The sequence below is a fragment of the Ammospiza nelsoni genome, chromosome 30 (genome assembly GCF_027579445.1).
Source record: "Ammospiza nelsoni isolate bAmmNel1 chromosome 30, bAmmNel1.pri, whole genome shotgun sequence".
Taxonomy (NCBI): Eukaryota; Metazoa; Chordata; class Aves; order Passeriformes; family Passerellidae; genus Ammospiza; species Ammospiza nelsoni.
The window spans coordinates 4516930-4529454 of record NC_080662.1 but is presented as its reverse complement, the minus strand read 5'-3'; the positions used below and the strand labels follow the sequence as shown (position 1 = coordinate 4529454).

Sequence of the window (12525 nt, the reverse complement as noted above, 5' to 3'; positions counted from 1 at the left end):
CCAGCACCCCCGAGTTCTGGGGCAGCTCCTGCCGGCTCCAGCTGTGGTTTATCCCACGTGGGCAGCAGGAAACTCTCTGCAGGTCCAAAGGCAGCAGGGATTCCCTCACACCGGCCCCTGTGGGGCAGAAATCCCCCTGTGCCCTGCCGGGGTCGGGCACCCAGCCTGTGTCTGTGCGAGCATCCTGCCCTGACGGGGGGGGCTTTCCCTGGCGCCCAGAGAGCTCACGCTGCCCCTCCTTGTGGGCAAAGGGGCCCGTTGTTTATCTGAAACCTGTCCTCTCCTCTTCCTGGCTGCTCTGCAATGTCACGCGGCAGCCTGGCAGGTTTATCCGCTGCCGCATCTCGGCCCCGAGCGGAGCACAGCGTCCCCTTTGCTCCTGCAAAAGTGCTGAGCAAAACCTGAGCTGCTGCATCACCTCCAAGGGGTGCTGATGGCTGGGGGGAGCTGCTGGAGCTCCCACCTGCTCCCCACCCCGGGCACGGAGCTCCAAAAAAAGCTCTGGAGATTCTCTGGTGACGGCAGCGCGCCCTGGAGCTGCGGGATGCTCCAGGGCCGGGGAGGAGCTGACAGGATGCTCAGCAAGGACCTGCATCCCACATTCCAGTTGGGATGAGATTTGGGATGCACCAGGGCCAGGGAGGAGCTCACAGGATGCTCAGCAAGGACCTGCATCCCACATTCTGGCTGGGGCTGGGATGAGATTTGGGGTGCTCCAGGGCCAGAAAGGAGCTCACAGGATGCTCCAGGGCCGGGGAGGAGCTGACAGGATGCTCAGCAAGGACCTGCATCCCACATTCTGGCTGGGATGAGATTTGGGGTGCACCAGGGCCAGGGAGGAGCTCACAGGATGCTCAGCAAGGACCTGCATCCCACATTCCGGCTGGGATGAGATTTGGGGTGCTCCAGGGCCAGGGAGGAACTCACAGGGTGCTCCAGGGCCAGGGAGGAGCTCACAGGATGCTCAGCAAGGACCTGCATCCCACATTCTGCTGGGATAGGATTTGGGGTGCTCCAGGGCCAGGGAGGAGCTGACAGGATGCTCAGCAAAGACCTGCATCCCACATTCTGGCTGGGATGAGATTTGGGGTGCACCAGGGCCAGGGATGAGCTCACAGGATGCTCAGCAAGGACCTGCACCCCACACTCCGGCTGGGATGAGATTTGGGGTGCTCCAGGGCCAGGGAGGAGCTCACAGGGTGCTCCAGGGCCAGGGAGGAGCTCACAGGATGCTCAGCAAGGACCTGCATCCCACATTCCAGTTGGGATCAGATTTGGGATGCTCCAGGGCCAGGAAGGAGTTGACAGGATGCTCAGCAAGGACCTGCATCCCACATTCTGGCTGGGATAGGATTTGGGGTGCACCAGGGCCAGGGAGGAGCTGACAGGGTGCTCAGCAAAGACCTGCATCCCACACTCCGGCTGGGATGAGGTGTTGGAATGCACCAGGCTGCTGCTGCCGGCTCCCAGGTGTCCCCTGCCACCCCCCGAGGACACAAACCGCGCTTGGGTCACCTCCAGCCGGGCCACAGAGCCCCAAATTCCACCTCGGCAGGAGGGGCCGCTCCTCCCTTGGGGGGTCCCAGCCCAGCCCCCCCCGTGCTGGGGTCCCCACGAAGGTGGCACCGGGGGGAAGGAGCCTCGGGGGGCCGCTCCCGCTGTGCCTGCGGGTGCCTTTCATCCGCAGCTTTCAAAGCTCCGGAAAAGCCCCCGGGAGAGGCGCGGGTGCCCCGCGGGGCCGGGGTGCGAGCGAGACGCGGCAGCCCCGAGTCCCGGGGGTGCCAGAGCTGCCGCCGATGCGCGGAGCCCCCGCAGGGGAGGATGAAAAGGAGCCGGGGGAGGCAGAGCCTCGGCGGGGCTGCAGGGCCGGGGTTTTTCCTGACCTACTTTCCTACCTGCCCTGGCACCCACTGTGCCCGGTCTGGCCAGGGAAAGCCCCGGGGCAGCGCGGGTGTGGTCAGGGAGGGTGACGGATTTGGGGTCCCCCCCAAACCAAATCCAACCCCTCGGGCGCATCCTGAAGCCCCATCCTGGCATGACCAAATCCCTGTGCCAGCCATCCCAAATCACCCGGCTGGGCACTCTGGGTCACTGCGATCACGGAGCGGAGAAAGGGGCAGAGGGGCCGGCCGGGGTCGCGGTGCCACCGTCCCCTCTCGCTGCCACAACAATACCGCGTTTCATCCGCGGCTTGGTCCGTTTTCAAGCTCGTTTCCCAAAGGATTAAATCATCCCACTTGGCTCTTATCTGCACGCCCGCCGGAGGAAGAGGAGCGCCCGCTGACACCCACACGAGCCCGGAGCGCCCGATGGGGAAACGGAGGCACGGGGCGAGCGCTGGACTCGGGGATCTCGACATTCCCGCTATCCCACAGCTTTGCCAGCGCTGCCCTCGCCTCCTGCCCACCCCCCAAACGCCGCTCCCCTCCTCCCCCGGCCCCCCGGCTGTAATTTATCAGCCTCATCAGCCGCGATGTTCGCCCTGACGCTTCCATGCCAAGATTAATGATGTCCCGGCGGAGGTGGGCGGGAGGCCGGCAGCGGCTTTGGTCACCATTAAGCGACACCCGGGGACTCGGGGGACGGCACCGCGCTGTCCCCGCAGCCCTTGGCCGCCTCCCGTGCCGGCCGCAGCCTTTCCCTCCCCGCCGGGGCCCGGTCCAACCCGATTTTCCAGCTGGGTGAATCGGGTTGGAGGCGCACAAGGTCGGCTCATGAGTCAATGCGGCCCCGATCCGGATCCTGATGCAGAGCTGGAGAGGGATGGAGGCACGGGCTGGCCGGGCTCATCATCCCATCCCTGCTCCCGGAGGTACAATTTCTGGGAGGAAAAAAAAATCCATTCCCGGTTCTAAAACATCTTTCCAGGGCAGGAAGGACTTTGTGAATGTGGGAGCATCTCCCCAGCTTCCCGGAGGTGGAAGCACAGGGATGAACTCAGGTGCAATTAAACCTCGAGATTCTGTGCTAATTAAATCGATGAAAGCTGTGGGGGAACTTTCATTGCCCAGCACCACAGCCGGGGTCTGGTGGGTGCCTGAATTCCCCAGCTGAGGGATTTCCCGTGGATCCTGTGGTGGCCTCGGGATGCGACGGCGGCTGTGACATTTCACAGACCACAAATCATTATCTTGCATCTCCCCAAAACACAGGCAGGGCTTGTGACACTCCTGGCTGCGAGGGAAGTGGGGTGAGCGACAGGAAGAGCTTGGGGACACCCCAAACGTCCCCACCTTCGGTGCTGAGCGGGGACAGAGCTGCTGCTTGGTGATAATTTGGTGGCATGGCCAAAAACTGAAGTGAATCAGACTCAGAGGAGAAACTGAGGGAAAGATCAGGGTGGGTTTTTCCCTGGTGAAACAAGATTTTTGTTCAAGAGTTGCCTTGGAGAAACACCTTGACCATAAAAAACTGATTTCCACATTGTCACGAGTGCCAGGGGAACGTGTCCAGGTCCTGCAGCCATTCCAGCACCCACCCGTGCCCGTCAGTGCCATCCCAAGCGGGATGGGTGGAAATGTCCCCGTTCCCTCTGCACTGCCGGGCAAGGAGGGAGAATAAACCGGGATTTGTTTTCCACACTCGCCATCCCCTCGTGTTTTCTCAGAGGAGAAACTGAGGCTCTGAGTTATTTGCCTGAGGTCACACGGAGCCGGCTGGTGCTGGGATTGATCAGAAACACTCACAGGGAAGGACCAGGGTGGGTTTTTCCCTGGTGAAACAAGATTTTTGTTCAAGAGTTGCCTTGGAGAAACACCTTGACCATAAAAAACTGATTTCCACATTGTCACGAGTGCCAGGGGAACGTGTCCAGGTCCTGCAGCCATTCCAGTGCCCGTCAGTGCCATCCCAAGCGGGATGGGTGGAAATGTCCCCGCTCCCTCTGCACAGCCAGGTGAGGAGGGAGAGTAAACCGGGATTTCTTTTCCTCGCTCGCTGTCCCCTCGCGTTTTCAATTCCCAGGGATCTGTTCCAGGAGCAGGGACAGGCGACGCGGGCAGGTCCTGCTTTAGTGCCCTCTTCTGGAGGCTCGGGCCGAGCTGCTGCCATCCCGCCTGGCACTGTCACCTCCCCCGGGCCCGGCCTGGCCTGGCCCGGCCGCCTCAACACACCCAGGGCCAGCCGGGAATTGGATTTTCCTGGGAGCTGAATAAACAGAAACTGCTGGGGCTCAGCTCTGCCAGGGATGTGCCCAGCACAGGGATGGAGGCTGGACACATCCCGAGGCTGGCATGGGCAGTGCCACTCCCCGTGCCCGGCCAGTGCCACTCCCTGTCCAGGGATGGGGATGAAGGGTGTCCCCAGCCTCGGTGAGACACAGATGTCGCTGTCACCAGATGCAGGACAGAGTGAAAGCGGCAAGAAGGGTTCATTTGAGGCCAAATAAGATGGGAAATTCTGAGCAAGGATGCAAACTGTGCCTGCGGCATCGCCGGGAGAACCTGCATGGCTTTTAGTGCAGGAGAGGAGCCAGGCAGAGCCCGGGCTGGGCTCTCCTCCTTTGGGATCCTTTGGGATCCTTTGGGATCCTTTGGGATTGGGGTCACCCCCTCCTCGTTCCCACCTTCTGCCAAGGTGTCTGCTCCTCCTCCCCTGTGCACCACAGGGCTGGATGCTCCAGCAGATCCATCGGCGTGCATCCCACTGCCTTGGGGATGGATTTATTTAAAACCCCCGAGACACCAAAATCTCATCCTTTGGCCGCTTTTAGGGCTCATTCCCTGGGAATAAAGATGATGGGCTGGCAGTGTCTGAATCCAGCAGCATCCCCCGGCCAAGCCGAGGATGTGATGCAGCAGTGAAAGGGTTAAAAATCGCCTTTAACCGGCTCCTTAAACACGAGCCCCACAGCTGCCTGACAAACGATGCTGAGGCATCGGATCCTGCGGAAAAATATCCCAAATATCCGCTGGGTCTTTCCCAGGAAGCGCGGGAAGGGCTGGGGGGCACAGATGCGATGGGGAATGCCCGGCCACCCCTGCCTTGGGGACAGCGAGGTGACATTCCCGGGGTGACATCTGGGGGGGCTGGAGCCGCAAATCCTGCTGGAAAGAGGATTTATCTGGAAAAAGCTCCTCGGTGGGTTCTGCCCCGGGATGCTGCGGTGGGAATGTGGGGACAACGCGGAGCCACAGGGATGCGGGGCTGGCAGGGGGGTGACATCGGCGGGGTCATTAAGAAGCGCAGCTAATGAGCCAGAAAGCGAAGCCAAGGGCAGGGGCAACCCGCGGGGAGCCTCGTGGCAGCCTCATCCCGCGCCGGCCGTGGGCAGGGGATGTGTGAGAGCCCCCCGGGGCAGCCCCCGCTCCGGGCACGGCGTGAGTCAGGCACAGCGCAGCAGCCCAGCCACACCGACCTGACCTGCCCGTCCGGCCCTGCTCGTGTGGTCCCAGCTGGGAAAGTTTGGAAATTTCCCTTGTGGAGGCCACGTGAGGCTCCGAGCCCCGAGTTCCAGGCAGGGCAGGGAAGAACCCACGCTTGGATGGATCCCTGCCCATCCCGGCTCCTGCAGCCCCAGCACGGAGCACCAACAACGCTTCCCTCCGTGTTTTGGGGGTCTCGCTGCTCCATCCCTTCCGTGAAAGGTGTTGGGAGGAGCTGGGAGTTGGCGGGCGTTGCGTCAGCCCGGTTTGAGCAATCCTTGATCCTTATCCTCCGCTGCGCTCCGAGGTGATGCAACTGCTGGGGCTGGGGGGATGTGCCAGCAAGGGCTGCATTTCACAGCCCACATCCCTCCCTGCTGCCGATCCCGCTAGCCAGGCCGCTACCAGACCTTTTCCAAGGGTTTTTCTGCTGCCTGGCAAGGATTTCACACCTCACCCACGTCCCCCTGCGAGGATCCCTTTGCACCGAGCGGGGCATCCCCAGCCCCGCAGCCCTGGAACGGCCCCTGGGGGCGGGGATGGAGGCCAGGCGGGTCCTTACCCAGCGATTGCTGCTCCTCGGAGCTCAGGGAGATGGTCTGGTGCTGGGACTGCCGGTACAGGCGGAACTGGTAGCGGTGGTAGCCGCTGTAGCGGGCGGGCTTGGGCCGGGTGTAATCTGGGGTGCACAAGAGAAAGAGCATCCCTCTGAGCTCAAACCCCCACCAGAACCAGTTATCCACACCCTCCTCCAGGCTGGCATCAGCTCTGCCATGCAGCTCCTTGCACTGGGACCCCTCACTGTGGAGCAGCTCAGGGGTTCCACCAAAACAGCTCCTCAGCACATCCTGGACCACCCTGACCCCTCCTCATCCATCCCCTTCTCCTGTCTGCACCCTCCCCTGGGCAGGGGGGGCAAACCTGGGACCCCCAGCCCTCAGCAGGGCATGGCCAGCACCCTAAGGGGGTTTTGGGGTCCACGCTGTGCTCCAGGCTGGAGCTGCCCAGATGTGGGGCCCACAGCTGGCTCAGCCAGCTGCTGTGGACAGAGGTGCAAAGGGACATCCATGGGAGGAACAGCACAGCCACCCCTTGGTCTCCATCAGGGACAGGAGGATGTGACACCAAGGGGCTGAAGCTGCACCAGGAGCCAGGTGAGCCCCCAGCCCCTCTCCCCTGAGCCACGTCTGGCCCATTTTGAACTGAAAGTCTTTGTTCCTGCAACATCACAGGAGTTGTTGGGATTCACCCGCTTTTATCTTCTGTTTTTTCTTTTGGGTTTAACCCTCCCCCCTCTTTTTTGCACTGGTTTGGAGCCTTTCCAACCGCTGGGGAGTTTTTAAACCACTTTTGCCTCTAGAAAAAATTAGAGAAAAAGTGGCTCCTGTTTCAGACAGTGCCCAGCTGTGCCCCAGGGAGCTCCTTGTGTCCCCCCCTTGTGTCGTGGTGTGCCCACCCCAGCCAGCACTGCCACCCTCAGACCCCATCCCCTCATTTGGGGTCTGCACTCACCTGTCAGGACCTTCCCTTTGATCTTCCCAACCCTCAGATCCGAGCCCTGAAAGGACAAAAAAAGGTTGGTTAAGTGAAACTGGAATCCTCAGGAGAAACACACAGAGGGATGGACCCTCCTGTGCCCACTTCTCCCCAGGGATTCATTTCCCAACATTTTCTGTGTTTGCCTTGTAAAGATCATTCTCTCATCACTTCTTTGTAAAGGGGATTTTCTTTAAGTGGGTGTGCCAGGGCTTTTCTTTGGCTCTTTGGGATTTAGGGGCTCGATCCACAATGCCCTGGCACTGGTGACACTGCTGCCACCTGCACACAGAGATTGTGTGGAGATCCAGGCCAGGGATCCAGGCTGTGGCGCCCTGGGAAAGCCACAATAATTCCCTTAAAAGCCAAATGCTCAGCACACCAAGATTTGGGAGATCTGGCCCATTCCAGGTGGGATTGTGCTCATTTCCAGCAGCATTCCCATGGCAAAGCTTTGGCTTTGCTCTCAACAAACTCCTGCTCACAGAGCTTGTCCCACTGGAGGCTTGGATCTCCATCCCCATGCTGGGATGATTCCCAGGAGCAGGGAGCCATTCCTGGGACACCCAGGATCCTGTAGGGACCATATGGGTGACAAAGGGACAATACTGCAGATATGGCTCTCCATCCTCATCCTTGGGGTGCTTCCCAGGACCAGGGAGCCATTCCTGGGACACCAAATATCCTGTAGGGACAGTATGGGTGACAAAGGGACAATACTGCAGGCTTGGTTCTCCATCCCCATCCTGGAATGGGGAGCAGGGAGCCTTTCTTGGGACACTGAGGATCCTGTGGGGACTGTGTGAGTGACAAAGGGACAATACTGGAGGCTTGGCTGTCCATCCCCATCCTGGGATGATTCCCAGGAACAAGGAGCCATTCCTGGGACACCAACCCTCCTGTATGGGTGACAAAGGGACAACACCAGGAGCTGCACCCCCATCCTGGCCCTGCACATCCCACCTCACCCCTGACCTGCTGTGCTATTCCCGGCCATTCCCAACCTCCCAGCGCTCGTCAATCCTCTCCTACAGCACCCGTTATTCCAGTCCTGCCCACACACGCTCCTCTGCCAGGCCTCCTCCGTCCTAACCTGCCCTGGGAGTTGTTATCCCCAAAAAAAAAAGATGCCTCAGATAACTCCCAGCAAAGGTGCACGTGGGGAGCAGGGTTTGGTGCCTCGGCTCCCTGCGGTCAAAGCTTCCCTTTGCCTCCGAAGGAAACTGCTCTGCCCTGAGTCACGGCTGGGGACAGCCTCCTGCCAGCTGCCCCAAAGGTCACCAGGGATCCTGGGATTTCGGCTCCCTGGCTCTGGCTGGGCTGGAGCTGAAATCTGCCGGTGCCAGGGAGGTGATGAGTGAGGACCTGGGCAGGTCCGGGTGCCTGGGATGGCAGCGGGAGGGGAGGGCAGGGCGGGATGTGAGGGGAGAAACACCTGGGAAGTGCCTGAGGGGACACACGGGGCCGTGGGGCTGCTGTGGCCCTGCCCAGATGTGCAAACCCGCTCCACCCAGATGTGCAAACGCGAGCCATCCAGATGTGCAAATCCGAGCTACCCAGATGCGCACACCGGCTCCGCCCAGATGCTCGGCAGCGCCCATCCAGATGTGCCCCTCCAGCCCACCCACCCGCACGGGCTCGCCCCTCCTCCGCCCAGATGTGCGCACGTGCCCGAGCCCTCCAGCTGTGCCTGCTCCCCCAGATGTGCCGCTGCTGCCCACGGGGGCGGGGGGGGGGGAAGCTGCCGGTGCATCCCGAGCTCATCCCGAGCTTATTCCAAACTCTTCCTGAACTCATTCCAAGCTCATCCCGAGAACTCAGCTCGAGCCCATCCCGAGCCCATCCCGAGCTTATTCCAAACTCATCCTGAGCCCATTCCAAGCTCATCCCAAGCTCATCCTGAGCCCATCTCGAGCCCATCCTGAGCTTATTCCAAACTCTTCCTGAACTCATTCCAAACTCATCCTGAGCCCATTCCAAGCTCATCCCAAGCTCATTCCAAACTCATCCCGAGCCCATCCCGAGCTCATCCTGAGCCCATCCCGAGCCCATCCCGAGCTCATTCCAAATTCATCCCGAGAACTCATCCCGAGCCCATCCCGAGTTCATCCTGAGCTTATTCCAAACTCATCCTGGGCCCATTCCAAGCTCATTCCAAACTCATCCCGAGCTCATCCTGAACTTATCCTGAGCTCATTCCAAATTCATCCCGAGAGCCCATCCTGAGCCCATCCCGAGTTTATTCCAAACTCATCCCGAGCTCATCCCAAGCTCATCCTGAGCCAATCCCGAGCCCATCCCGACCTCATCCCGAGCTCATCCCAAGTTCATTCTGAGCTCATTCTAAACTCATCCCAAGCTCATCCCGAGCCCATCCCGAGTTTATTCCAACCTCATCCTGAGCCCATTCCAAGCTCATCCCGAGCTCCTTCCAAGCTCATTCCAAGCTCATCCCGACCCCATCCCGAACTCATCCCGATCCCATCCCGAGCTCATTCCAAACTCATTCCAAATTCATCCCCAGCCCATCCCGAGCCCATTCCGAGTTCCTTCCAAATTCATCCCCAGCCCATCCCGAGCCCATTCCGAGTTCCTTCCAAGCTCATCCCAGCCCATCCCAGCCCATCCCGAGCTCTCGGTGCGGCCGGGCCCGCTGCCAGCCCCGGCTCATCAAAGGCACGGACTGCGGGTTTCCCTGGCAGCACCGCTGCCGTGCGGGGACCGCGCTGCTATTCCTGGCTTTGCCAGGGGCTCATGGGGCCGGGCCGAGCCTCCTCCCCGTGCCCTGCCCGCCGCCGAGCGCTGCCGGCTCGCCCCGAGATGCTGCGGCTTCCTCGCTAGCCCCGGGCATGGGAGAGTCAAAGGATAAAACTCCTTTTTAAGAGGCGAGAACAGGAAGAGGGCGGGAGGGAGAAAGTCGCGATGAGCACTCCAAACCCTGCCTGCCTTTTTTTTTTTTTTTTTTTTTTTTCTTTGATAGTAAACAGCAATGCTGGGAGCAAGGAGCAAACTCTGGGCACGGCTGCGGGGATTCGGGAGGGATTGAGGTGGGGTGTGACGCCCTGCGACATTTTCTCCTTGTGTTTTGCTCGGGGAATGGTTTGTCGGGGGAATAACCCCCCCCTTCCAGCCCCTCTCCCCTTTGCTGACACGCCGGTGAGGGCGAGGGGAGCATCACACTCCGGCAGCTCCCGAAGATCCCTGCCACGAGCCGAGCTAATGGACACTGATGAGCTGCCGCCTTTATTAATGCCCTTTTATGAGAGCATTAATAGTTCCTAATGACACCATTTGAGCTTCCCAGCCTTTTATCTCCTCTTTCTCTCTTTCCCCTGCCGAGGACACGGTGTAGGAGGTGGAATTAGATATTCCCATCCTCCGGTCTGCGGCGGGGCACGGGATGCTCGTGCAGAGACCTGGGAAGGCTGGAAGAAATCTGTGCCAAACACTTCGAGCGCCAGGAGCTGCTCTCCGCGATCTTTTGCACGGCCAAAGGAGTGGGGAATTTTATCCCGGTCGTTTCTGGTGCCCTGGGCACCGAGCGAGGCTCCCCGGGCAGCCCTCGCTGTTTGCCTGCACGTCGCAGCCGAGGGTGGGGGGGAATAAATAAATAAACACAAATAAATTAAAGGCGGCGTGAGTCACCTTGTGTTTTCCTCTTGATCTTTTTTGTTTTCTTTTCACCCCCTTCCCTTTCTTCCCCCTCTCCTGAACGTGTCTGATCCCATCGCAGAGGAGGGGAAAGGGATGGGTGGCGAGCTCTCTCGCCAGCGATTCGCCCGGGCGAGGACCGAGGCTTTATGGAAAGTGGGTGTGGGAAATCGGCACAATCGCTGGCAGGGCACCAGGACAAACAGATGACGGATGGGACCCGAGCAGGGCTGGGCTGCTCCTGGAGCGGGAGCGCGTCCCAGCCCGGCCCGGGGACCTCGGGACACCGAGGGGGCTCCGCCAGGTGCGGGGGCTGCATCCCATGGGAAGGGCCCGGCGTTAACCAGCGATTACCGGGGGGAAAGCGATCCCAAACACCCTCCTCACCAGCAGGGGTTTGAGCGGCTTCAAAGCCGGCCCAGCGGGAGCCCAGGTTTGTTCTCCTCCGTTGCTGTGATCTTTGCAATGAGGTCAGCGTGGAGGAATTGGCTCAGCATCCCGGCAAAGGCAGAGCCGCTGGGATGGCAACCCAGCTTCCCTGCGAGGCTGGAACGGGCAGTAAAAGGATGAGATGCTAATTGCAGGTGGATCTGGATCTGTTCCACCGTGTCCTTGCAGAGGAAGGTGAAGATTTTGGGGTTTTTTCCTCCCCACCAAACCAGCAGCCCTGGGGAGGATGACCGCTCCTCCCCCGGCTCCCAAAAACATCCAGGCTCGTCCCGCTTTCCAACAAGAAGCATGTGAGCTTGGAGCCATCCAAGAGAAACTCTCCCTCCAATTATCCCCGTGCTCAGGGAGGCCAGCACGGAGCAGGGCAGGGCCTGGGCAGCTCCCAGCACTCCCAAACTCTGGCATTTCCCAGCTCAGCCTCCTGTTTGAGCAGCAGCTCGCTTCCAGGGGGATCCTGGAGCTGCATCTGGGCCAGGGGATGCTCCCAGGGGGCTCTGGCTCGCCCACGACCCTCCTGCTCTCAGCCCAGCCTCGCTTTTCCCGGGGTTTGGTGCCTGAAGGAGCCTGTCAGCCCCGAGCCTGAGAGGCCTTTTGTGATGAGAAATGTCACATCCCATTATGCCAGCCCTGCTGCGCCGCTGGATTGGCGTGGGCTCTCCGTCGGGGAAGAAACTGGGAGAAAGAGGAAAAAATACGGAGAAACACAGAAATGGTTTTCATGCAAGAACCAGGATGGGGAAGGTTTCATTGGGAATGGCCTCTCCTGGCTGCTCCATCACTCCAAAGTGTTTTGACAGCATTCCCAGGGCAGGGAGGAGACCCCACAGAGGTTGGATCCCATCACACCCAGCTCCAGAGAAACCTCCCCTTCCTGCTGGAGCCAGCCCAGCTTTCCCAGCCCAAACCTTCTCCTCTGGTGCTTCCCCACAGCCCCAGTTCCTGGATCCTGCCATGACTCAGGGCCTGGCTTTGTGCTCCCTGCTGGTTTCACTCTCCGGGCATGGAAGGAGACGTGGCCAGGCCACCCCAGGCCTGAGGCAGGAACGATTCCCAGAATTTCCCTGCACCCCACACATCCACCCAAACTTCCCACCTGGATCCTCACTGCCCAGATGCTTTGTGAGGAACAGGACTCCATCCTCTCCCCAGAGCCTCCTGCTCCTCTCACAGGCTCCAGGGATGTCCCCAAGGAGGGTGGGACGCATGGAATCCTCCCATCTCCAGCTGCCAACCCCCTCACCCGGAGCTCATTGTTTTACTTTATTACATTTTATGTTCATGGAATTTCACCATTCCAAGCCATATTTGACTTGTTCCCTGTCAGTCTGCACCTGAAAAATTGACAAACCACCATGATCTGAGCCACACCCAGGCAGAAAAAGAGTAGAGAAGGCACTTTTCCTTCTACAGGGAATTCTTTTCAGGGCAGATCCAGAGCCTCAGGAAAGCCACACCTGGGTGGGTTGGATTTGTCTGTTTGGGGGCTGACACAACCACAAGCACCAACACTGGGTGATTTTAACCC

General features: G+C 60.0%; 1 protein-coding gene across 1 annotated transcript in view; it reads right to left on the bottom strand.

Annotated features, from left to right (window-relative positions):
- PEBP4 (phosphatidylethanolamine binding protein 4) overlaps positions 1-12525 on the bottom strand; it is a 96000-nt gene that overhangs the window by 754 nt on the left and 82721 nt on the right. The window contains exons 5-6 of the mRNA XM_059490914.1: positions 6876-6921; positions 5926-6042 (exon numbers count right to left, since the gene is read on the bottom strand). Of these exons, the coding sequence (XP_059346897.1) occupies positions 5926-6042; positions 6876-6921 (163 nt within the window). The remainder of the gene's footprint in view (positions 1-5925; positions 6043-6875; positions 6922-12525) is intronic.